Source organism: Zonotrichia leucophrys, chromosome 1A, assembly GCF_028769735.1.
Source record: "Zonotrichia leucophrys gambelii isolate GWCS_2022_RI chromosome 1A, RI_Zleu_2.0, whole genome shotgun sequence".
NCBI lineage: Eukaryota > Metazoa > Chordata > Aves > Passeriformes > Passerellidae > Zonotrichia > Zonotrichia leucophrys.
In genome coordinates, this window is record NC_088170.1 from 8,565,924 (window position 1) to 8,590,100 (window position 24,177).

Here is a 24,177-nt window from a genome sequence, read left to right on the forward strand (position 1 = left end):
CCTTCAGCCCCACAGCCATCACCACCACCACCACAAACTGGCTGGTGCACTGGAGGTCCTGCTTTCATCTGACTCATTCTCCTTTTCTGCCACAGTGACCTCCAGTGGTTCTCTTCATTTATGTCCTTCATGCTGTGACCCTCCAAAAAACTGGGCGCATTTTTCCTTTTTTTCTTTGTTTTGTTTTTTTTCGAAACGTCCACAGAGCAAAAATGTGTTGAAGGGATAAGTCCTTTAATAAGATTTTTATTGTTGCTTGTGTGGGCACTGGATTCCTCCCCACTGAACATGAAGAAAAAGCATGCATCTGTGAGACTGGCGAAATAATTAACTGGCGAAACAGAACCATTATTTGTGACTATTAAATGAATGAGTAAAACTGTTCTCAGATCTGCCAAAATGTTCACATAGAAAAATCAGACTGCTAAAGGGGAGGGAGGGGGTGAGAGGCTTGGAAAAACTGATTTGCTGAAGTTTGAGGCAGGTCAGGGAAGACTGGGGGAAGGGAGGGGACTAACTTCATCTCTGAGGTGGTCCCACTTTCAAGAACTTTGTGAGCCCTCTTTCTGGAAGTGCTTCTCTTTATACATTCAGACTTGGCTGGCAGCAGTCACCTTGCTTGGCCTTCTCTTATTTAAAGAAACAGCTGCATATGTCAGTGTTTTTGTTGCCTTTACTTTGTACCTTGTGCCAGAAGCTCTGAAGTTATAAGCCTGCTCACCTTATATGTACAGCTTGTAAATCTGTACTCTGCAGAGGGCTGGTGGGACAGCCCTGGAGGATGGGGATGAAAGGGGAGGGCATCAGAGGCTGAGACTGAGACACCTCTGTAGGCAAAGGAAAGGCAGATCAACATAGACTGGAAGAGAAATTGTGTTGAAAATCAGTCAAATGCCGTCAAATTCGGATGGGTCCTTGGGTGTCACAGACATCTTGTATGAAAAATCTTTTCTTTAAGATTTTTCCTCCTGAGAAGCTGAGAGGCCTCAGGGACAAAATGTAAATATTGATTATCTGCTGCTGTGGAATGCAACAGGAAGATCTTTGATTGGCCCGTGTTAGTTGTTTCTAATTAATGGACAATCAAAGTGAGCTGGCTCAGACAGAACCAAGCCACAAGACTTTGTTACCATTCTCTTTTTCTATTATTAGCTAGCCTTCTGATGAAATCATTTCTTCTATTCTTTTAGTATAGTTTTAATATAATATATGTCAGAAAATAATAAATCAAGCCTTCTGAAACATGGAGTCAGATCCTTGTCTCTTCCCTCATCCTAAGACCCCTGTGAACACGGTCACACTTGGAGGTATTTTTTATTAAGGTAATGCTACCAGTGAACCCAAGAGAAGGTTTGCATGACTAAAGGCCCCTGAATATTGCCCTACAGCCTCCCTTGCCCTGCCTGTCCATGCCCCACAAGATATCAAAAAACAGAAGTCTGGTTGTTTTAAGGAAGATCCTTACAAATGAATTTATTGAAATGAATACTGCTGTATTGGAGGAAATCTACACATATATTCCCCAGCTTGGAAATGCATACAGTGTGCAGTTTGGCTTGGACATAACTTATGTGTCTGATCTGCTGTGACCTTCCTCGTTCGTGATAGCCCTGTCTAGTGGCAGAAGGGTAAATATTGGTGAAATGAGGGATGAGTCCTGAGAATCCAATGTGAGATCCACATCTGGTTTCTGGGCTGACTACTGATATTTTTTTGACATGGATGAAAAGCCTGTCTTGAGACAAGCTTGGTCACAGCACCAAGCCTGACAGAGCTCAAGGAGTATTTGGACAGCACTCTCAGGAACAGAGTGTGACTCTTGGGGATGGTGCTCTGCAGGGCCAGGAGCTGGGCTCAGTGATCCCTATGGCTCCGCCCTTCCAGCTCAGGATATTCTGTCATTCTGTGATCCTGAGGTTCTGTGATTCTGGTATTGATTCTGATGATTCTGTGACTCTGCGATTCTCTGATGATTCTGGGATTTTGTGGTTCTGTGAGTCTGGGTTTCTGTGGTTTTGTGACTCTGTGATTCTGTAATTCTGAGATTCTGTGGTTCTGTGATTCTGTAATTCTGGGATTCTGTGGTTCTGTGACTGGGATTCTCTGATGATTCTGTAATTCTGCAATTCCATGGTTCTGTGATTCTGTGACTCTGTGACTTTGTGACCCTTTGACTTTGTCATTGATTCTGTGACTGCGACTGTCACTGTGACTCTGGGATTCTCTGATGATTCTGTAATTCTGGGGTTCTGTGGTTCTGGGGTTCTGTGGTTCTGGAATCCTGTGATTCTGGGATTCCATAAATCTGTGGTGCTGTGAGTCTGTGGTTCTGTGATTCTGTAACTCTGTCACTCTGTGATTCTCTGATGATTCTGTAGTTCTGGGATTCCATGGTTCTGGGATTCTGTGGTTCTGTGACTCTGCGACTGTGACTCTGTGACTGATTCTGTGACTCTGTGACTGTCACTGTGACTCTGTGACTGCTGTTCTCTGACTGATTCTGTGACTCTGTGATTCTCTAATTCTGTGACTGATTCTGTAACTCTATGATTCCGACTCTGTGGTTCTGTGACTCTGTGAGTGATTCTGTGACTCTGTGACTCTGGGATTCTCTAATTCTGTGACTGATTCTGTAACTCTATGATTCTGACTCTGTGGTTCTGTGACTCTGTGAGTGATTCTGTGACTCTGTGGCTCTGTGAGCCTCCCCCCTCTCAGAGGCAGCCGCTGTGCAGTGAGCACATCCAGCAGTGCCCGGGGCTGTCTCCTGGCCCGGGGATAGCTCCTGCTAACATCAACAAAAGCCCTGCAGGGTGTTTACAGTGCACCCAGAGCAGCATTCCTTTCTCGGTACCTAACAGACACTGCATGTTCCCTGAGGATTGTTCCATGTAATCCCACCTAGGCTCTGACAGATCAGACCACTGCTCTTCCAGGCAGCTTCCCTTTGTGCTCCTTTTCCTCTTCATCTGCTAAAATCACCTGGGAAGAGTCAGGCATTCTCCTGAGCTCCTTTGTTCCCAGTATTTTCATTAGATCCTCGGGCATGGTTTTGATTATGCATGCATATGCTCTTACTACAATGCTGTTTAAATAATAACACACACAGCAAAATGTTCATGTGAGCGTGCTCTAAATTTATTTCTGATTTTCAAACATGAGACTGCTACGTCTGTCTCTGCTGGTCTCTGGCTGCTGGCTTTTTTTATAAGTGTAACTATTAATGGTCCCAGTGGGTTGATCTTTGTCTGATAAAAATGTCTCTTAAATGGATTAAATATAAGTGACGAATCAACTGTTGTTAGAGCTGCTCTTAACTCCAAGTATTTACCCCATGTCATCTTATCATTATCTGAGCAGCTCAGATGCAGTCATAGTGATTGTGATATATTTATTTAAAGTTTTCATTCTTGTGCCAATAATGAGCCTCTAAAACTGAGAAAAGCTGAGAGCTCTGGATCTGCTTAGCCCTATGGAGTCCTGATGTAGGAGTAAGCACAATACAAAAATAAAATCCAAAATCAGTAGATGTCAGCTGCATTTCATTAATGTGGATATCATTTTCTGTATCTTATTTCATGATCTGATGTTTCAGATATTAACAAATCTACTCCATCCTGTAAGGAACTTCCTGTGGCCATTGCACAACATCCAGGCTGCTTGGGAAGAGGCCTTTAAAAGCACAGCTTCTCTGGATCTTTCGCACTCAAAAATCCCAAACTTTTGTTAAGTTTTTTTATACCGATGCCAATTTTTCCCAGCAATCACTTGGAACTGTGTGTGCTTCACGTGGCTGTCAGGAACTCTGTGCTGGCTGTCCCAGGAGATGAGCCCACACATCCTCCCAGCCTCTGGAGCTGGCTCTTGCCTTCTCCTTGCCCCCTTTTCTGCACACACAGGGTCTGTGTGTTGTGGTTTTGCTGTGAGTGGCTGGCAGGTTCTGTACCCAACAAACTCCAGAGCCTCCCTGTGAGCGCTTGTGCCTGTGAGAAACCCTTCTGTGGTCCAGCTCATGCAATCCTTGCTTATTTTTGGGTAAGGAATGATGTGGGATTCATGTTGGTACATTAGACTCAAACTGCTTGAGGCTGTGCAGCAACCCAAAGTGCATTTCTCAGGATATTTGGGGGGTTACAAGGAGGCTCATCCTTCATCTCTGGTGATTTGATGTGTGTGAGCAGAATGTCATTGCTACACAATAAGAAGAAGATCCGTCATTATCCCCAAAAGCATGATAAACCCATTTCATCATATGAAAAATGTATTAAGCCTATGTGCTTTCCTGGTAAATCTCTCCTGGTTGTTATTGGAACAGGAGCAATGCAAAAGGTAGAAAGGAGAAGAATCTGTTTACAGGCTCTTCTTGCCTGCTGGCACTGGAAATTGTAGACATTCTAAAGTGGGTACAGCAAAGCCCTAAATCTTCCCTGTTTTGTCTCAGAATTCCAAAGGGAGACTGGCCTAAAAGCCTGACTGAGGAATTGGCCCCTGAAGCTCCAGTTCTCCCAAGGATGGGACATCATCCCTGTGCTCCCTGGCCTGGGTGAGAGGAGCCAGGGGCAGTTCCCATTTCACACTGGGGGCTGATCTGATTGCTGACCTGAACCTCTCAGAGAATGTTGCACAGACACTTTTCCTGGGAAAAGTCTGATCTGGTTTGGATCAGAGTTAGCTGCAGCCAGTGCTTGTGTGTTTCCATGGCCTTGCAGCTAGTAAAGAGTGAGGGAGGGCAAGAACAATTTTATGAAAACAGGTAAAATGTCTAACAGTGTGAAAACTTGAGCTGAATCAGAGTAGATCTTCACTCCTCTAGTGCAGTGACAAAATTGGGAAAATGCATACACAAGATGACAAGATGGGATCCTTTTTCCTTTGTTGTGCCATAGTTTTCTTCTTGAGTGACCCAGATCTTGTAAAATGTATTTTTAACAGCAGTAATCCCCACAAATCCCTCCTGCCTCTAACATGCTTGTAGATGCACAGCCATGGCAAAGAGGGTGGTTCCAATACATAATGAAGGATTTTCCTTAGTGAATGTGTAGGGCTTTCCTGTAAGTTCCACTGGAAAAAAATTAATCCCTTCAAATGTTCAGGAGTTTTTCTTAAGGGAACTTATCCACAATATGCAGAGTGGCCTCAAAAATGCTCTCTGAAGTCCTGGCCTGTATTTAGCACAGCAGTGAGCCCAGGAATGTGCAGAGGATGCTCACCTGCCCTGTCAGAGAGCAGAATCCAGCTGTTGGATGGTCCATGGCATAGGCATTGCAAACCACTCTTTTGGATCACTCACACATCTGGAAAGAAAGGCATGGAGAAGGTTAGATCATAGACATTTTCCACAGCAAATTAGTTAGCATTAACTGCAGGAAAAAATTATTTGTGAGGAGAACTGTCCAGGAAACCAATTAAAGAAGTGGACTCGAGGGGGTGTGTGTTCAGAGAACTGTGTGGGAAGCTGTGTGCATAGCTTCCACTGAAGTCAGGGTCCACAGGGGCTTCCTGGGGGATGGATGGATTAACGGGAAAATGTCTTTAAGCATTGTCACCTTTATCTGGGTGAATATGAAACCTGACACTTATTACCTGATGTCTGTGTTGATAGCCTGATTAAAAAACCGGGATAAGCAACCGGGGGGAAAACCCAACAAAACAAAACCAAACCAAACCAAACCAACAAAACCAAACCAACAAAACAAAACAGAACAAAACCAATCAAACCAAAACTACCACCACCAAAATCAACCAATCAACCAACCAATCCATTTAGGGGGAGAGGGGCAGGCTATGCACCAATGCTTTACGTTTCTTCCCCAGGTTTTTCACACAGCTCACAAACTTTCAGAAAGTGGGCAAATCTGACTCCATTTGGAATAATAACTAGGACAAAGAAATTAAATTATTTTTCCAAGGAGTCCCAGTGCTCTCCCCATTAAAATTGGGGATGAATGCATGTGCCTCTTTCCTTGCTTTGTTCTTGAATCTATTTGCAGAAACCAGAAACCGGTGGTGGTTTCAGTAGAGGACAAAATGTACTTTTTAGTGACTTTGGTGCTCATCTGACCCAACTCCTCATCCTGATGGTTCCCATTTTATTTTGGGAGGTATCATGTTGTGGTGCTTAAAAGGTAGCTTGTGCTTCCTCTAGTAGTGTCTTTTTTTGTTTTTAAATAAATAAAGCTCCTCAGACTCCACAGAAACTATCACAGCACTTTTTCTCTGCAGTAAATTATGACCAAATAACAAAATGTTTCAAACTCTCAAAGGCTGTAACTGAATACCACTGATAGCCAGCAATCCCCCACTTTCTGAATCACTGCAGGAAAGCCAAGTTCTCTGTGGTGGCTCAGCAGATCAAGGGCACTTACTCACAAGTGAATAGGCATGATCCCTGCACTGTGGCTGCATCGTGTTAGGACAGCGCTGTCCGCAGGTTGGGAGTGCTTCAAACCAAGCCAAGCAGCTCCTGTGCTTGAAATGCCTTCCTTGAGAGCATAAACTGCTCTGGTTGTTTTCTGTGCGTCTCCAAGGCCAGATAAATGTCTGTGTTTACAAAGGAGCACGAAACAAACTCCGCGAGAGGAGCTCTGCTGCTGGATGAGCTCCTGTGCCAAGCGCGCGGAGCCTGGGAAGGTCTGTGATGGAGGGCCAGCACAGGGGAGCTGCTGGGAAGAGCTGTCAGCATCTGATGTCTCTTAACCACTTTTGAGTTCTGTAGTAAACACGGGGACTGCTGTGAAACCAGAGATGTGGTGGGGTGCCAAACCTTGGAGGTCCTGGGCAGGAACAAAGTTCCAGACTGTGCTGGTTGGGTCTGGGATGCAGGACTGCAGCTCAGAGCACACCTGAGTGAGGCCACCATTCCCTGGTGGGGCACTCTGGCCTCACTCTTCACAAATTTCAAATTACACTTTTCTTTTCTTTACAAATTTCAAATTTCAACTTTCAAATTTCAACTTTCAAATTAAAAATTACAAATTTCTTTTCTTTACGGATTTTGAATTACAAATTGCAAGTTTCTTCCTTATTCTGACTCGTATTTGAATTTTTATCATTCCGAAATTCATAATTTTGTAATTCTGAAATCTGTAATTCAAATTACAAATTTCTTTGTAATTCTGACTCGTATTTGAATTTTCGTAATTCCGTAATTCCGAAATTTGTAATTCTGAAATCTGCAATTCAAATGACAAATTCCTTTGCGATTCTGACTCGCATTTGAATTTTTGTGATTAGGTAATCCAGAATTTTGTGATTCTGAAATCTGTAATTCAAATTACAAATTCCTTTGTCATTCTGACTCGTATTTCGTTGTATTTCTGGCTCTCTAGCTGAAACCTTGGAAAATGCCTCTCAGGACATTTCAGCCAAATTTATGTGTTTAAATGTAAACTAAGGAAAACCAATTGTATTTTTTACCCACGGTAAAAAATCTTTTGGAATTTCTTCTGAAAAGGCCCAGCACCTCTGTAGCTCACAGAGGAAAAAGTGGAAATTTGGAAGGGCATCCTCTGCACAGTGAATGCTCCTTTATCACCTTGAGGAACATCTGGGCATTCTGTAAACCTCCGAAAAATCACACTAATTTAGTGGAACCTCCTTTATCAGCAAAAGCCTTCCTTATGGTTCAGCTCCTGTGCACTTGAGGACTCTCTGTGCACATCCCACCACCCTCCAGGAGTGCAGGCCCTGCCATCTGAGCAGGCTCATGCTCAGAAATGATGAAGGCAAAGGATTTGTGTTTCATTCCTTTAAACAATATCAAGATAAAAAGTCAATCATTTATACACTTTTTTCTTCTACTTAATTTCCTTTTATTCATTTTCCTAAGAGTATTCCCAATGGACTAGGTATTTAGACACTGCTGATATTTTTCATTTTTGATCATGGAAAATCTTTAGGTTTCCTTTAGCCCTTTTACAACAAATTTTGTGCATATAAATCTGTAATGAACACGATTACATAGAAAAATAAGACTTTTTTTTTAATCTTTTCAGAAATTCTCATTTGTAATGTATTTTTTGCTAAAATATTAAACACAAAATAATTTTCCACTAAGTAATTGTAGGGGTTGTATTAACAAAAAAAAAAAAAAAAAAAAAAAAAAAAGAAAAAGAAAAGAAAAGAAAAGGAAAAAAAAGGGAAAAAAAAAAGAAAAAAAGGAAAAAAAAAAAAAAAAAAAGAAAAAAAAAAAGAAAAAAAAGAAAAAAAAAAAGAAAAAGTAGTTAGGATTTTCCCCACAGCTTCTGCTCAACCAGGAGCTTGGGAAAAGGCTCTGGGATGTGGTGGTATGGAACAAAGAGAGGAGGAACTGCCCCACTCTGTTCTGGCTGCTTTTCCTGCTGGGAGAGGGGCAGGGAGCAGAATGAAGCTGGTGGAGATGCTGTACAGATATTTCATGTTTTACTGAATTACCTGTTCCTAGAGGTCATTCAGTGAAACATGAAATATTGAAGTTTGAGCATTATTTCTTTTCTCCTCCATTGTTTGGTGTCATGGACATTAAAAAATAGCAGGATAAGCCCTGACTCTTAGGTCCTGACCCTTGCAGGGATCTTTGGGACTCGTTAAACCTTTAGGGTTTAACTGAAACTGAAATATCTGGGAGAAACTGAAATATCTGGGAGATTTTACCCCCCACCACAAGAAAGACAAAGCTGCTCTGGTTTGTCTCAGAAATGAGGATCTTCAGGATTTATTTTCCTGCGAAGCTGAGAGCTCAAAAAACTATTGCACTCATCTTGGTGGAGTCTGCAGCATCAGCTCTCAAACCAGAGTCTGTGATGCACAGGCTCCACACACAGATTTTATAAGGCCTGTGTAAATATCTTTCAGAAAAACAGGACTTTTGCTTAAACTCTCCAAAATTGCAGATTTTACCTCTAGGAAACCAGGAAAAAAATTAGAAGTCCTTAATGGACATTGGAAGGACACAGGGCAGAGCAGAGACACTTCAAAGTCAGTTTTCCTCTTATGAGGAGGCCACTTCTGTGGAGCCAAGGTTAAGCACTTGGGTTTTTGGTTTGGTTTTTGCTCTTTGGGCCCCTGTCTGCCAAGGCTCATCCTTTCTGATGAAGATAAATTGCCTCTGATCACCAGAGATTTCAGTTTTAGTTCCAGCTGGGATACGCTGGTAATCCTGAGATACAAAATTGTCTTCTGAACATGTCGCAGTTAACTTCAGTTGTATAAATCCAAGCATTAGCTGGATGCTATAAATAGGCAGGATGTGCAAGGAGGCCAAGTCAAAAATGTGCAGAAACCCTGCCTTTTTTCCTTAGTGCTGTGCTTCATCATGTATAATATTTTTCATCTGAAAAGGAAACAGCATGCACGTGCTCTGTGGCTGCTGTAATTAGCTGGACATAATGAAGCGTTGAATTTCACACTTCAGAGAAGCAGATTGGGAAGGATGGGTCATTTTTTTTCCCAAGTTTTCCTGCTTTTAGTATTTTCTTGGAGGTAGTTTTTCTGCAAGATTGGGTAGGGAGCAGAAATACATCTGGTTTATATTACATGATGGCTGTACTTTGGCAATGGAAAAAGATGGCACTTAAAAAAAAAAAGGAAAGAAGAGGAAAAAAGAAAAGTTTGGCAACTACAGGACAGAGCAACAATTACAAGAACTATCTCAAAATTCCCAGGATTTGTAATTTATTTTTCCATGCTTGCCTTTTTTCTGGTGCTGCTGGTGCTGAAGGAGCGGGACAGAGGAAATTCAGTTGGACTCTGCAAGGTTCAGATATCTCTGTCAAACAATTCTCTTTACTCAGGTTGCCCCCACAGCAGCTGCTGCGATTTGAACAGGAAAGTGATAAAAGCAAGAAAAAGGGATAGACCATGAGTTTTTTGTTGTGTTTCCTTCAGCCAGTGGATATGAAGTCTTAAGGGGGTCTCTCTCTTAGCTGGTCTCATCCACAGAGAGCCAAATTTGGGATTCTGGGCCTGGGCAGTTTTGGAATCTGTTTCCCTGCTCTGGGACCTTTTTCCACCCCAGGTTGTTCAGCAACCAAACTAACTTGAAATAGAGCACTGGAACAAAAACATGTTCTGAGTGATCTTTAAGTGAAAGCTAATGTGAAAATGTGGGAGTTTAGACCAATGTAAACAATATTACATTTAAAACAATTTTCAGATGTAGCAACTATAAAAGAGTTGTTCCTGCTCTTGAAATTCCCCAAAAAACACATTTTTCCTTCTGAGTCATGGTTTAATTAGATTATATTTTATTAGACATTCTTTACAAATTTTAAAATACTGCTATTATACATGCACAAAGGAAAATCAATTTGGACAATTGTATGCAGGCATTCATTGAAATCAACCACAAAACAGGAACATTTTATGTCAGTTATCAATGTACTCAATATGTATATCTAAAGTGCATTATGTTACAAAAAATATAGAAAGTCAGCAGCACCAAGATACGTTCACAAAATAAATACACCAGTCAACAAAATAAATTATGGTAAATGGGACAATAATAATTGTCTTAGCCTTAGCCAAAAAAAAAAAAAAAGGAAAATTCACAATAACCAAATGTGCAGTTTCAGAGAGCAATGGGGGGAAAAGGTTTTATTCTGAGCATTTACAATATTTACAGGTAATAAATATTTTAATACTTCCCATATGTTCACTATTACAGAATACTGCAATGTGTCTTCCAAATATCTCTTGCTGAAAATGTCAGCGCCTCCTGCAAAGACAAGAAGGGACAGGAAAAACAAAAAAATTATTAATTTTCACTTTTTCACTTCAAATGTGTGGACATAGAATCAATGTCAAGAGTGCCACAGACTGTAACAGATGTGCCCTGCTAGTAACTATCTGCCAGTGGTGGTTTGACCATGTCACAGTTTTACACATTTATTCAAGATCTCTGTTATGTTTTTCTCAACGCAACCCCTCTAGGAGTGTGATGACCCACAGTTTGTCATGCTCAGAGGAATGGAAAGGGGCTTTTTTTTATTCAGAGCCTCATGCAAAAGATTCCTGAGTGCTACAGGCAGAATAATTGTATCACCCTATGATAAAAATGTCAAGTGCTGAAAAAAGAAATACAGTACTCCTTGTCAATTCTGCTGGGGTGTGATGCCATGTTCTGATTAAAACAGTGCCATGGAGCTTATTTGGTCTCTTTTTCCCACTGATAGAGCACCCCTTAGGCTGTGGTGTGTGTCTGCAAAGCTCAGGGCTCAGAGCGAACACACCCTTGATAGCATCTCCTCCTGTGCCTGACTGAGTGAAAATAATCCTGAATAATAACCCTCTAATCCTGAACTGTTCTCTCTGGGAGCCAGACAGCTTGGTCCTGAGAGAAAGCAACCATGCCATGCTGTCACCCTGCAGCTCCTGCTGCATCCAGCAATCAGCTGGGAGCTTGCCAGGGGATGCTGCAGGCTGCTGTGAGCTCTCTCCCCATGAGAACAAAGCACAGCTTTCAGTGGATTCCTTGTACTCCAACACGAGGTGCTGCAGGAAATGCTGAAGGGTTGAGGTGCTTTTTCCCCTCCTGTCCCTGTGAGCAGCACATGTGTTTTTTAGGGGTTCCCTGGGAAACACCCGAGGGTGGAATGTGGACATACAGGATGGAGTGGGGATTCCCTCTGCTGCAGGACTGATCACCAGAGCTGGGGGTAACAGCCCGTGGGGGTGTGAGGCACAACAAAACTCAGCTCCTGGAGAGTTTAAAAGGTTTTCTTAGCATGCACATTAAAAGGGAAAGTACATCTGTCATTTGGGAGTTTACTCATTCAAAAGGTTTTCTTGGAAATTAAGAGCACCTTAATTTAACTTAAATGGAAATAAAGCTGGAATGTCCATGAGAAATAACTTTTAAAGTGCCTGGAATGGAAATGCTAGCATGAAGCTCCTTGATAATCAGCTAGCAACAATATTAGGGTCCATTTCAGGATATACTCCAAGAGGTGTAACAATGGCACATAATTCATACAGCATGGCTGTGTATGTGTGTGTGTCTGCACTACTCAAGTCTACTTCAAAGAGGGTGACATTTTCATTTTAGCCTGGATTTTAGGCTTGGTTTTAAAGTTTAAGCTAAGTCACATCTTGACAGTGGGCTCTGTACTAATGATAATTTGCAAGCTGCATTCTGTGATTTGGACTTAGGTTTAGCAAGTTTGGCTTCTTCCATGAGATACTCCTTGTAGTAAGTCAAGAGATGTAGAGTTTATATTATTGTTGCCCATTTTTTTGGAACTAAACCCAAAATTTTTTTTTTTTGAGACTGATCAGAGAGAATTGGCATGAAGATTTAATCCAGCAGAAAAGATGCACAGAGATACAGTGAAAATCATGCTCAAAGTTTATATCTTCTGCCAGCCTACTGAGATTACTAAAAACTCAGGTACTAGAAGTTTGTTAGGGCTGAACCAACATGTTCTCTGTACTTGTGGAGGAGGAATTCCCATTTCCTTTTTTAATGGATTCTCCTTGTTTAATAATCTCCAATTAATTATCTAAAATGCAGGTCATTTTTAGGAATCTGTGAGAAATGCTGCATTTGGATGTTGGGCTCCACAGTAAAGCTGAGAGCCTTCAGCCACCCAGACACTCTTCAAACAGAAAGGCTGAACTGAGAAAATGAGCAGGGTTGTACCTGCAGCTCTTTTCTATCCCATTAGATGGACATCAAAGACACCACAGCAAGAAAATGAACTGCTGAAATTCCCTAGGATGTTTTTTTCTACATTCTAGATTTCTTTGTGCTCAAGACAGGTGCTGTTTACTGACCAACACAGTCCCTTGGTATCAGTTGAAACCTCCTGAGTGGGATCCTTAAGCTTGCCTTTCCTAAGATGCTGAGACAAATCAGTGTCCCTTAATTCCCTCCTACCTGCTACAGCCATGCCAACTGGTCTGTGGTCTGGGATATCCTGGTTTATGGTCAGGAATGTCCTGGTTTATGTCTGAGACATCCTGGTTTATGGTCAGGGATACCCTGGTTTATGGTCTGGGATATCCTGGTTTATGGTCAGGGATACCCTGGTTTATGGTCTGGGATACCCTGGTTTATGGTCTGGGATACCCTGGTTTATGGTCTGGGATACCCTGGCCCATGTTCTGGGATATCCTGGCCCATGGTCTGAGTGCCCAGCCCCAGGTGTTGGCAGCTCCTGTAGATGCCAGCAGGAACTGAGGTGATGGAGCACACATTGCAAGCTGTGGCCTGTAAAGCTAAACCCAGGATGGATTTTCAGTAAATCCCACAGCTGGTGTCTCTTTCCAAGGGATTTGCTGCAAGCAAGTGGCACTGCTCAGATGTCTCTGTTCTGCCAAGGTGAAGGGCAGGAGGAGAGAAAAGGATGGGGTTTTGCTGTGAAATGCAAACATTTGAGGAGGAATGAAGAGTGGAATCCTTGGCTTTGTCTTCAAGTGTGCAGATTTCCACTCAAGCTGAGATGACTGCAAGGGGATGATTCACTTGGGACATCCAGGCTGATGTCTCCAGGCCACTGCCCTAAAAACCCTTTACTGTCATGCATGAGGGAAATATGTCCCTCTCCAAGAGCAATGCCAAACATTTTTAAGCAGCAATGTAATTGCTTCACAAGCTGGCAAAAGGATGGAGCTGAATTAGAAAATCCTAATGGCAGGGAAAATTTTATGGTGAAAGGCCGGTCTGCGTTGTTTGCAGATATTACTGAGAGAAAATTTTTCCATGTTCTCCCCTAAGGTTAAACTGTGAAATGAAAAACTGTAAAGCAAGGGTAGGAAAATTGCCAAAAAGGGGAGGTGTTGAGAGGAAGGAGAGAAAACTTCGCCATTTTATGGATGCAAAGCCTTAAATAAAAGTCAAATCTTTCAATCTGCTGAGGCCCAAGTGTGGGACCAAGATACGATGTGAGATACGCTACAGTTAAAGCAGGAAGGGAAAATTTAGTGACTGTGATGTGCTTCCTTTTTACAGAATTACCTTCACTTGCTACTCAGCTTCAGGAACAGATTCTGGCAATAAGTTGTTTATGTGAATTGTGTCTCATAGGAAAGAAAGGCTCTGTCCCCAGTGCAAGGTGGGAGAGGCACTTACCTGCAGAGACTGTGCTTGAAAAGCCACTGCCAAGTCACGAGCACAAAAATCTGCTTTTACTCCCAGTTTGAGCAAGGCCTTGGCCTCAGCCTCTCCCACCAAGGGATAACAACTTCAGTTAAACACATGGCATGCTCCCCAAAAGAATACAGCAGAATTACCTTAAAGTTTGATTATGTGTAGTAACAGAGATGTCCAAGAGTGGGCTCTCGGTCACGACGTCGCCGTACGAGCCAGGATTTAGCCAAGCTGAGCGGGTTCGCCTCTTTTTCTTTTCTTGCTCCTTACGTTTTCCAGGCTTTGCTTTCTTTTTCTTCCCTGACGCCTTCAGGGGCTGCTCCTTGTAGGTCTGTGATTTATTTGTCTCCTGAGTGAGGTATCTGCCCTCATCCTCACTGCCAAAGCGGACAGGGTAGTTCTTGGTGTTGGTGGCAGGTTTGGGGTTTGGTGACACCTCCGACGTTGCCCGGATCTCTGCAGTGTTGACACCTTCGATTAGATTTTGGAGGAATATTCTTCTTCTTAAGTCTTGGATTGACTTGCCCTTGTCATGCAGTAGCTGGTGCTCTGATACAGCCCGTTTGCTAAAGGGAGAAAAGAGAGGAGAGGGGAAAAAATGTTTAGGATTTGGTTATTGCCCAGTGTTTGGCAAAGCTCCTCTCTTCTCGGGCTGTGGTGGCCACAGTGATCATGTACCAGGCTTGGAGACATCCAGTGAAGCCAGACTGCTGGAGCAAGTCCTGCTTCATCCTCAGAGTAGCTGCTGTCAGCAGAGAAGAGGAAGACCTAAGCGGGTAATAATTCTCAGCTGACCGATCACACACCACCGGAGCTGGATTAGTCACTGCCCTGTTCTAGGAAAGCATCATGACTCTTAATATATCACACTTGGGGCAGTAAAAGCAGGAAGGCTGTTCCTATCTCTCCTGCTCAGAGATAGGAAAACTAAAGGGTCAGATAATGCAGCAAGAGAGGGGAAACCCAGCACTTGTGCTGGAGCAGGAAGCAGTGTTTATACAGCATCATTCTGGTGATTCTTTTCTGCTCAGTCATGTACTTCAAAAACATAAACAAGCACATAAAAGTGCATTTTACTCCTACATTTTAATAAGTGCAAATGCAGGAGTGTAAGGGAAAAATATTTGAATTTGGGTGCCTAAAGCACAGGCACTTCAGTTCATAATGAGCTATGCAAGGAGGCAGCCTGAACATCAGCAGAGAAGAGCCTCAGCCACTCCTGTGGATTTACTGCTTGCTCACTTGTGTCTAATTATTGTTTTAGATGCCCTCCTAGTATTGCTTGAAATGTGAATTTTTGGGGCCAAATTTCTTGTCTGCTGTGCTGTTTGAATTTTATGCTAACCCTCTTCACTGGATCTTCTTCAAGAGCATCCTTGTTTTTTAGAGTGGTTTCTCCAGAGTTCATCCTGACCTTTTGCTACACTGAGCTCTGCCTTGTTTTCAAGGAACTGGGAGCTGAGTAGCTATCTGTCTTTTAGAGATGTTGTACTGGCAAGGAATGTATTAAACATCTGAGGAAAGAAGCTACAAATGACACCTGGATAATAAATAACCAGAGAAAATGTGAGAAAATACATGCCTTTTTCTTGAAGTGGAATAGATGCACAGCTGTGCTGCAAACCACAGACAGAGCACAAGCTGGGATTTTAGCTACGTTCCCATGAATACAATAATACAGTTCATCCTTCCAATTTCTCTACTCCAGCATGCAGAGTTTGGCCATGGAATCTCTCCTCTTGCATCAGGATATGGCATGTGACTGGATTCTCACTGGCCAAAGAAATTCCATTCACTGCCTTGCTTGTCCTACAATCATTTGGTCAGTTAGCTGGGTAAGAAGTGGTGTCTGCATGCAGGTGAACTGGAAGAAGACACATCACTGAGAGTGAATATTCCTTCCATCCCATCCCTCTTTTTCCTGCTACATTTCCAGATTTGAAAATGCAAAATATTTGGGAGTGTTCTGCAGGTTCTCTTTCTCAGTCCCCTCAGCCAAACTCGTCAGGTTTATGGCTTGATCAACAGTAGAGTTATTGGAAGTTGGCAATTTCAAGCAGCTCTGTTCTAAGAGCATCCCCTTCAATTTCTGTCTTGTAGAGTATTATATAATTTACTTTCTGAGTATTGGGTTCAAGTGATGGATTGAAGTGATACTACATCTCTATTGCTCAGTGCAAAATTCAAACAGCAGCTTTCCCCCATTCCACAATGAGACTGGAAGATGACTGTCAAAATCTTGCTCAAAATCAGCTCTGCACATACAGAGGCTTGTGAGTGCACATGCCATCAAATATTGTCTGTGTTTTAAGTGTCCCAAAATCAGTTTTGGATGACTTCAGCCTTTAGGACAAATATTTTATACCCCTCTTCTAAATGTCCCTAAGCAAAAATGCAATGTGATAATGCATTCAGCTGATCCTATATTGTCTTTCCCTTCAGTGCAGCTGTGACCATTAGCACAAGCTTGTGATCTGCCTCAGAAGAAGTTTTTTGAACAAGAGCCATCTCCAACACCCTTCTCATTAGGGCCAGCCTGAGTTGCAAGCCCAGCACCCTGTGTTCACCCTGACTACCTCTGTGCTGCCTGTCAGGCTGTCCAGTGTGACTCAGGTTACATTCTGAGCTTCAGGAGTCTGTTTTCTCAGCAAATTTGCATGGGAAATGCATTTCTGCTTTCCCTGTCCCAGTTCATAGAAAGTGTATGAAATCCCTGTGCTTTAGGGAGTGTAAACCAGTGTCTCGTGTGATGAGCAAAGCTTTCCTACTGCCTCTTGTGAACTACCAAGCATAATTCCTTCTATCACAGACAACCCAAAGCTGCCTTAATCCTCTAATGTGTATTTGGTCAACTTCCCCACTGTGACAAAATCTCGACTCTCCAAAGCCTGTTATTAAAGTCCTCTTGATTGAAAGCCTATTCCATTTTACAGAGCTGAGAGCTAAACATTTGGTTCCAGTACACACAAGGCAGTCAGAGAGCATTACAAGATCTACATCTTGAGTGAGTATGCATTTCCAAAATAATGCAGGGATTGACGTGTGAGGCACTGGTGTGCCAAAGAGGGAAGGTTTCTCTTTAAATGTCTGTATGATATTTAGCATCAAGTCTGGCCCCAAATAACATTCTGCTATTCCAGATGATTGTATAACATTATGTAGTGTTACATTTCACATGACTTCTATTACTCAGCCAGACTTAAGGATTACATTTTGCCTACCAGCTTCCTTTGTATACTCAAGACCAAAAAGACCTCCTTGAAACAAAGATGTGGTAGATACATATCTCTGTGACCTCCTGCCTCTTTCTGCCTCAGTTGTTTGAATAACTCCTGTGTTTGTAAGCCATGGAGAAAGGCTTGTCCAAGAGGACTGATGTAAGGAGTGCTTCATAATGGAGATATCAACAATATCTCACCCACACACTCAGAGCAGGAAGGCAATGGAGGCTGCAATGATTGCATTCACATATTGGCCACAATATGGAAAAAAACATCAGGCTGTTAGGGTTAAGATGACCCACTAGAGGTCCCTTCCATCCTTCTGTAAAACACACCTCTCCTCCAAGGAGAAGGATCCTGTACCCAAACCAAGAGCAGTAAATGCTAAGCTTGCATGTGGCAGACACTTTTGAGGGAGGGATGTTGATGGTTTGTACTTGACCAGAGCATCCAAACTAATTACTGGATCCAAGTACACTGTGTACACATGAGGCTGAGTGTCTCCTCATGGGGAGAGCAGCAGAAATCCATGACTTGTGACTATCCTGACTTCACGTACTTCCAGATAAGCTGCTCTTTTCAGACACATTCCTTTTTTTTCCTTGAGATATCTAGCATTTCTAAAAGGCAACATTCTTCAAGCTACCACTTTCTATCTCAGAGAGCTGCTCTTATTTAGCTGTTATTATCCTTGACTGTTCATGTTGGGTCTGATCCTAAATTCAACAAAATAACTGAGGAGGATTCAGTCAGCTCTCTGTATTTTGCAAGACTGTGAGTGCCCTTGCCACTGGCTCCAAAGGGAGGGAAATCTGCTCAACCTATCTCAGGCTTCAGAAAAGTATTTTGAACAGATTTAGGGACACGATGCTGCGATGTCTGGACATGATGATAAAAATATGTAATTTCATTTTGAGACATTACTGGTTTCTCAGAAGTTCTTTAGCAGCTAAAGCACTCCTATAACAAATAACATGTCTGGAAATCTTTTCTTGGGAAAATTTGCTGTTGCTTGCCATGAGATATTTGCTTCAGCAAAGTCTGTAGAACCAGGCCTATGTAATTTTGATTATTTTTGCATGTCTATAATAATGTGCTTCAGTATTTTCATCCACTACTGGCTGAAGTTTTTGACTGAGAGAAAAAAAATCTCGAAGCCTAAATGAGTTATTAACCATTAACTCTAGGAATGGTTTGTGGTGATATTAAAACAGGACACATGTTTGAGTGTGGTGTCTGTGTTTGTGCTGTGCCCACAAACAAAACTACACGAATGCCACTAACTGACAGCTGACTGGTTTCTTGTGTGTGTTTTACATGCCTGAGCAAAGAGGGGGCTGAGAAATGCCTTTTCACTGGTTAGCTTACACTTTTCTTCCCCCCTGTCAGGACAGAATGGGGAAGCTGGGAATCCTGACCTTTAAAAACAAGTGTTAGAACTGCGCTAACTTCAAAAAGAGAAAGAGTATTTCTCTGCAAATCTTTTTAGAGTATTTCTCTGCAAATCTTTTTCTTTTTTTTTTTTTACCACGAATTTTGGCTCAGATCCAGTTCAGTTTCCTAGCCAAGAAAATAACAGCATCTAACTGCACTTCAACTATTTTCTTTTTTTTATTTATTTTTGAAACTGAAGTTTGATTTCTCTATACAATATGGTCCCAAAAGAAAGAAACAGCCCAAGAACAGCTTTCAGGAGTACAAAGCAGTTAAAAGTTAATGGACTGAGAATAATACACTGTAACATTATCAGCAATAACATGTTCTACACAATTTGCTGTAGGAGATTTGTAATAGCTCTCTGCCTGGTGCCAAACTTTAGGTGTGTCTGAAGTCGCTTCACCTGGGGTAATTTTTTTTTTTCTTTTGGGTGTTTGGGGTTTTTTTTAATTATCATTATTATTATTATGTGTGTTGCTTAACTGGCAGAGGAAATGCTATTTGGAGATCTTTTCTTTACGTATGCAATAAAACATTTACAAGGAAACCCATCTGAAATTGTTTGCTGTGTCATGTTTCCCTGTAAGTTGTGATCGGATTTTCCAGCCCTCTTTCTCCAGCTTGGCTTCCTTTGGAACTGAATAACAATACAGCCCTCCCCAGTGTGGCTGAGGTGTTTCTTCCTTAGAAAATCTGATGCAAGTCCAGAGAAAGCCAGGGAGTTGGATGTGTGAGAGAGCTGCTCCTGCATCAGCACAGAGCCCTCTCCTGCACTTTGTGTACGGCTATTACTATAAACCAGGCTGATTATTTTGGAAGAAGCAAAAAGGTCATTTCCTGAACAGACTGTCTTAAGTTACACTATCATTTATCAAAAAATATGCCTCTGCCTATAAGTAAGATACTGGACTCCCTCTGGAATTTTTTCCCCCTCAAGTGGCAGAAGTCCAAAGAAATTGTTCAGTACTTCAGTGTCATGATGGCCCTCACTTCTGCATGTTTCCCCTACCCCTATCAATATTGGCTCCACGCCAGAGCCCGAGAAGCGTCTCTAAATCAGTGTAACACACACACAGCATTTGGATAAACCGGGATGCTCCCTGCCAGGGTCCCAGGCAGCTGCACAACAATCACCCCGGTGTGTGGGAAGAGAAGCCCCTGAGCTTTCACATCACCTTCCCTGGAGCTTTCTAAGGTCAGACAGCTGCAAAGCGCCTTTTCCCTGCCCCAATGCCTTCTCCTGGCTCTCAGGTGAGCACCTGGGGCAGGTAACCCGGGCAGGTAACCCGGGCCAGCCCAGCACAGAGTCGGCAGCGCTGCGGAGCCTCCAGGACTCCCTCCTTCCCTCCTTCTCTCCATCCCTCCTTCCCTCCCTCCATCCCTCCATCCCGCCTTCCCTCCATCCCTCCTTCCCTCCATCCCCACGGCCCCCGTCTTCTTTCTTTAGAAGAAAAAGGCGAAGAAGAATAGAAAAAGAGAAACTCACAGTCTGCGGCTAATCCCCTCGACTGATCTCCCGTAGGAGGGCACGGAATAACTCAGCAGGAACACAGCGAAACTCCACTGCTGGAAGAGTTTAGCGAACATTGTATCCTCGGGGGCTTAAAAACCTGCAAGGAAAGAGAGGTCAGTCCCCAGGGACAGATGCGCCAGCGCCGTCCTCAAGGAGTCTCCGCTCCGGCTCTACCAGCTCCGAGGCTCTGAAGGAAAAACAAACTTTCTGAGCTCTCGGCTCACTCCTTCCAAACTTCGCTCTGTCTCTCTCCCTTCCTTGCTGTCTGCCTCTCCCTCCCTCCCTCTTTCCCTCCCTCCCTCCCTCTCTCTGTCTCTCGCTGCCCGCAGGCAAGATCTCTCTCGGTGTTAGTTCAAAAAGCATCCAGCTCTCATCTGAGCAGGGGTAGAGCGGGGTTTAGTGAATTCCCTGAGCCCTGCTTAGTTCTAGTCCGCTAAGCCACTGTCTCAGGGCTTTATGCTACAGCAGAAGCCCTCTTTGCAGATAAGGAAAGATTCCCAAAAGTCAGCTCAGCTGCTCGCTTCCCTGTAAACACGCGCGGACACACAAAACACACACACAGGCTGAGAGGGAACGCATCCCCACATCTTTCAGTAATACCTCTGCAAAAATAAAAAAAAAGGGTCAGGTTCACGTCTCCAGCTGCCAGAAAAGTTTTGGTCCTCAACAAGGAGAGAGACAAGCGGTGACAAGGAGAGAGACAAGCGGTGACAAGGACAGAGGCAAGCAGAGGTCTGGAGAGCCGGAGCGGGCTGGGAGGAGCGGCAGCCCCGGGAGGCTCCGGGGCCGGGAAGGTCGAGCTGGGAAGGGGCCGGGAATCACGCTTGGCTCGGCAGGTTGGACTGGGCTGCAGCCCGCGATGTTCACACGCTCCGGAGCAGCCTCTGGGAGACCTGCGGCAGGACGGAGGCTTTTGCAAAGAGATGGCGCCCTAGGAACATGTGCGGAGAGAGCGAGAGCCCGGGCGGGACAGCCGCAGCCAAAACGGAGACTGGGAGTCAGCGCTGCTCCAAAGAGGAGCGAAGAAAGGGAAACACCCGGCAGCACATGCACTGAGCGGACCCCGAGCACTCCGAGCAAGCTCTCCGCACCTCCTGCAGCCGCACTCCTCTCCCGCTCACCTTCCAGCTCTCCCTTTCTGTGTTTACCCCCGGGCCAGCGTCTCCCCTGCCGCGGGGATTCCTCCCATCGCTGGGAGCGCTTTTTAGCTCAAGGCCCCGAGCGCTGCCCGGGACTGCCGCCGCCTCTCCTTGCACCTACCGTGGCTGCTCGCCGCTCCCCTATTAGCCGGAGGGTCGGCTCCTAATGATGCTAATTGTGCGGCGTGGGGGGGAGCGCAGGGGCAGGGCTGGGGGGAGGACTCGCGCTCTATGAACACAGGCGCTCCTGGCCAAAAAAGTAAACCAGTGGAAAGTTTTCTCCTCCTCTCCCTTTTTTTCGCCTTCCACTTCGCCCTCCTTCTCAGCCTGGCCAGGGCGCGGGGCTGTGCGGGGACCGGAGCCCCGGTTAACCCCGGGCAGACCCGATTAAACCCGGTTTTCCCCGAAACACGGCGGGCACCAACACAAATTTTGGAGGCACTAAACTTTTCCATGCAGGGACAGCACCGCTGTGAAAGCCGAAGGTGACGCCTCTCCGGCCTGTTGGCGCTGCCCCGGCTGCTCCAGGGGACACGGGGACAGAGCCAGGGCAGCGCTGCCCTAGCCCCCAGCCCCATCCCGGGGGAAAGCCCAGCTCGCCCAGCTCCCCGCACACCTGGCAGCGCCGCTCCGTGCCCGCAGCATCCCGGGATGCTCCCGGAGCCCGCGGAGCCGCTGACAGCCTGATTTACAGTGAATGCTTTCCCAACACCCTCACCAGCCGCAACAAAACACACTGAGGCGTGCCGGCTCCTTCTCATCCTGCCCCCGAGTCAAAGCAGGCGCTCCGGGAAGGTTGAGGAGCAAAGCAAAGCGTTTTTCTACCTGCAGGTTATTTGAAGTTAAGCTGACGCGGTTTAAAAGCACAGATTCCACACCGCACAGGCAAATAAAACAGCATAAAGGCTGAAATAGAAATCATGCTGAAAACATTAAATCGTTTATGCGGGAAATAAATTCCCTCAACGCCTGGTAGGCTATAAATTAAAACTTATAGCTAATAGGCGTCTTTGATTTACACTGCCCTTTCGACTAGTTAAAAATAATTGTGACATCCCCAGAAAACAACCCCCACAAACTCATAAGGTGTATTTCTCATGTTAAAAGTAAAATTTCCATCAAATATTTTTAGAATTTCCTCTCCCCAGAAATGATTTCTTAAAAAAAAAACCACCAACAACCAACACACATCATCCTTTACAGACTCAGGAAAAGTAAATAGCCTCTATAAACTCAGAATCCTGAAGTTTCTTCTCAATTTATCACTTCACCTTTTCCTTGAGTTACAGCTGTCTGTGCCTCTCAGAGATCACTCTGGCCAACAGTGGTTGCTCTTCTCAGCAATCGCTTCCAAAACTATGTTCTATGCTTAAAAAGGAGAAAAATGAAGAAAAAAAAAAAAAGAAAAAGAAGGAAAAAAGAAGTTAAATGAATAAAAATTTTTAAAAAATAAAGGCAATTCTTTTCAAAAATCCAGCCTACAGAGCTTTGATTCTGCCTGTAATAGATTAGGGCTAAATAAAGGGTGCTAAAAGCAGGTGCTTTTCTCCCTTGCTGCTCTTTTTATTATGAAGAACAGAAGCTTCCCCTAATATATATAGCGAGGGAGACCCTTCTCCATTGCTTTTATTGAAAAGACCAAACTTGTGACATCACTAACCACCTTCCTATGGCTGAGTTTGCCTCTTCTCTGCCTCAGTGGGCTTGGGAGAAAAAAAAAAAAAGAAAAAAAAAAGGAAGAGGGAAGAGAGAAAAAAAATTAACACAACCCAACTATGGCTGTGCTAATCCGGCAGGGGCTGAGCAATGCCAAAGGATTTTAAGAGAGTCATTATCACCCCATGCCCCCCTTGCTCCCCGAGGGTGCAGCAGCGCCTTGTCACCTGCCACGTACACAAAGGAGCAAACTCAGGTTCCCGTGAGCAAAATCCTGGTCCCAAGCCTCACCGCAATCCCGAGCCCCCCTCCGTGGGCAGGATGGGCAGAAAAGCCCCCTCAGCTGGGGTTCAAACCTTCCCTTCCCGCAGGATGCCGCGGGGGATGCTCCACCTGCAGCATCTCCCGGTGTGCCCGGCCTCGGAGGGGCGAGAAGGGATGGGATGGGCTGGAGCACGGACCGGCTTTGGGAGCTTTAGGAGCTATTCCAACCCCCACATCTGTGCCGCTCCCGGAGCCCCCCGGGCACGGCTTGTCCTGTGTCTGGGAAGGGAAAATCCCGCAACACCTTTGCGGGGCTGTCAAAGGTTTCTGCAGCCGGGATGCGCGGGGGGATCCCCTGGTTCTGTCTGCCCCGGGAAAGGCTCCAGCCGTGCACAGGTGAGGCAAAACCCCGTGTTTGCCCTGCTGGCCGAGCCCTCTCCGCCGCGACAAGGCAAACTTTTATAATTTTAAGTTTTCTGACTCCACTATCTGCCGTCTTCCCGCCTCAAACACAATGAGATTTTGGAGGGATGCCGCGCTTGGCTTCTGCCTCCTTTTTTCCATGCGTATAAACAGGCATAAATCAGCTTTTCTACGAAGAGTTTGACCTGGGAGCTTGGCTGGAGAGATAAGTCCCTTTCCCAGGTTTTCCCGGGCGGGGAATAGGGCCAGGGGCTCTGCCTTGGGCTGCCCTCAGAAGCCGCTCAAGGAGCGAAACAAAATCCAGCGAGGGCTGGGGCAGGTTCAGCTCTCAGGGGAGGAGATGCCCTTGCAGCCCCAGGGAGAAAGGGAAATAATGAGTAAACCCCCGCCCGGCGCTCGGAGACGGGATAAACCCTCAGCTCCGCGAACTCCCCATCCCTCACCTCCGCGAAGTTCCGC

At 44.5% G+C, this 24,177-nt stretch overlaps 1 protein-coding gene across 1 annotated transcript; it reads right to left on the reverse strand.

The window, feature by feature from the left end:
• Nucleotides 1–10,424: 10,424 nt before the first annotated feature.
• Nucleotides 10,425–21,463, reverse strand: PTHLH (parathyroid hormone like hormone). Its single transcript, XM_064730386.1, has 4 exons — nucleotides 21,358–21,463; nucleotides 20,210–20,333; nucleotides 14,209–14,631; nucleotides 10,425–10,693 (listed from the first exon to the last, which is right to left on the reverse strand). The coding sequence occupies exons 2-4, from the start codon at nucleotides 20,308–20,310 to the stop codon at nucleotides 10,684–10,686; spliced, it is 534 nt and encodes a 177-aa protein (XP_064586456.1). The 5' UTR covers nucleotides 20,311–20,333; nucleotides 21,358–21,463; the 3' UTR covers nucleotides 10,425–10,683.
• Between the last annotated feature and the right edge of the window lie 2,714 nt (nucleotides 21,464–24,177).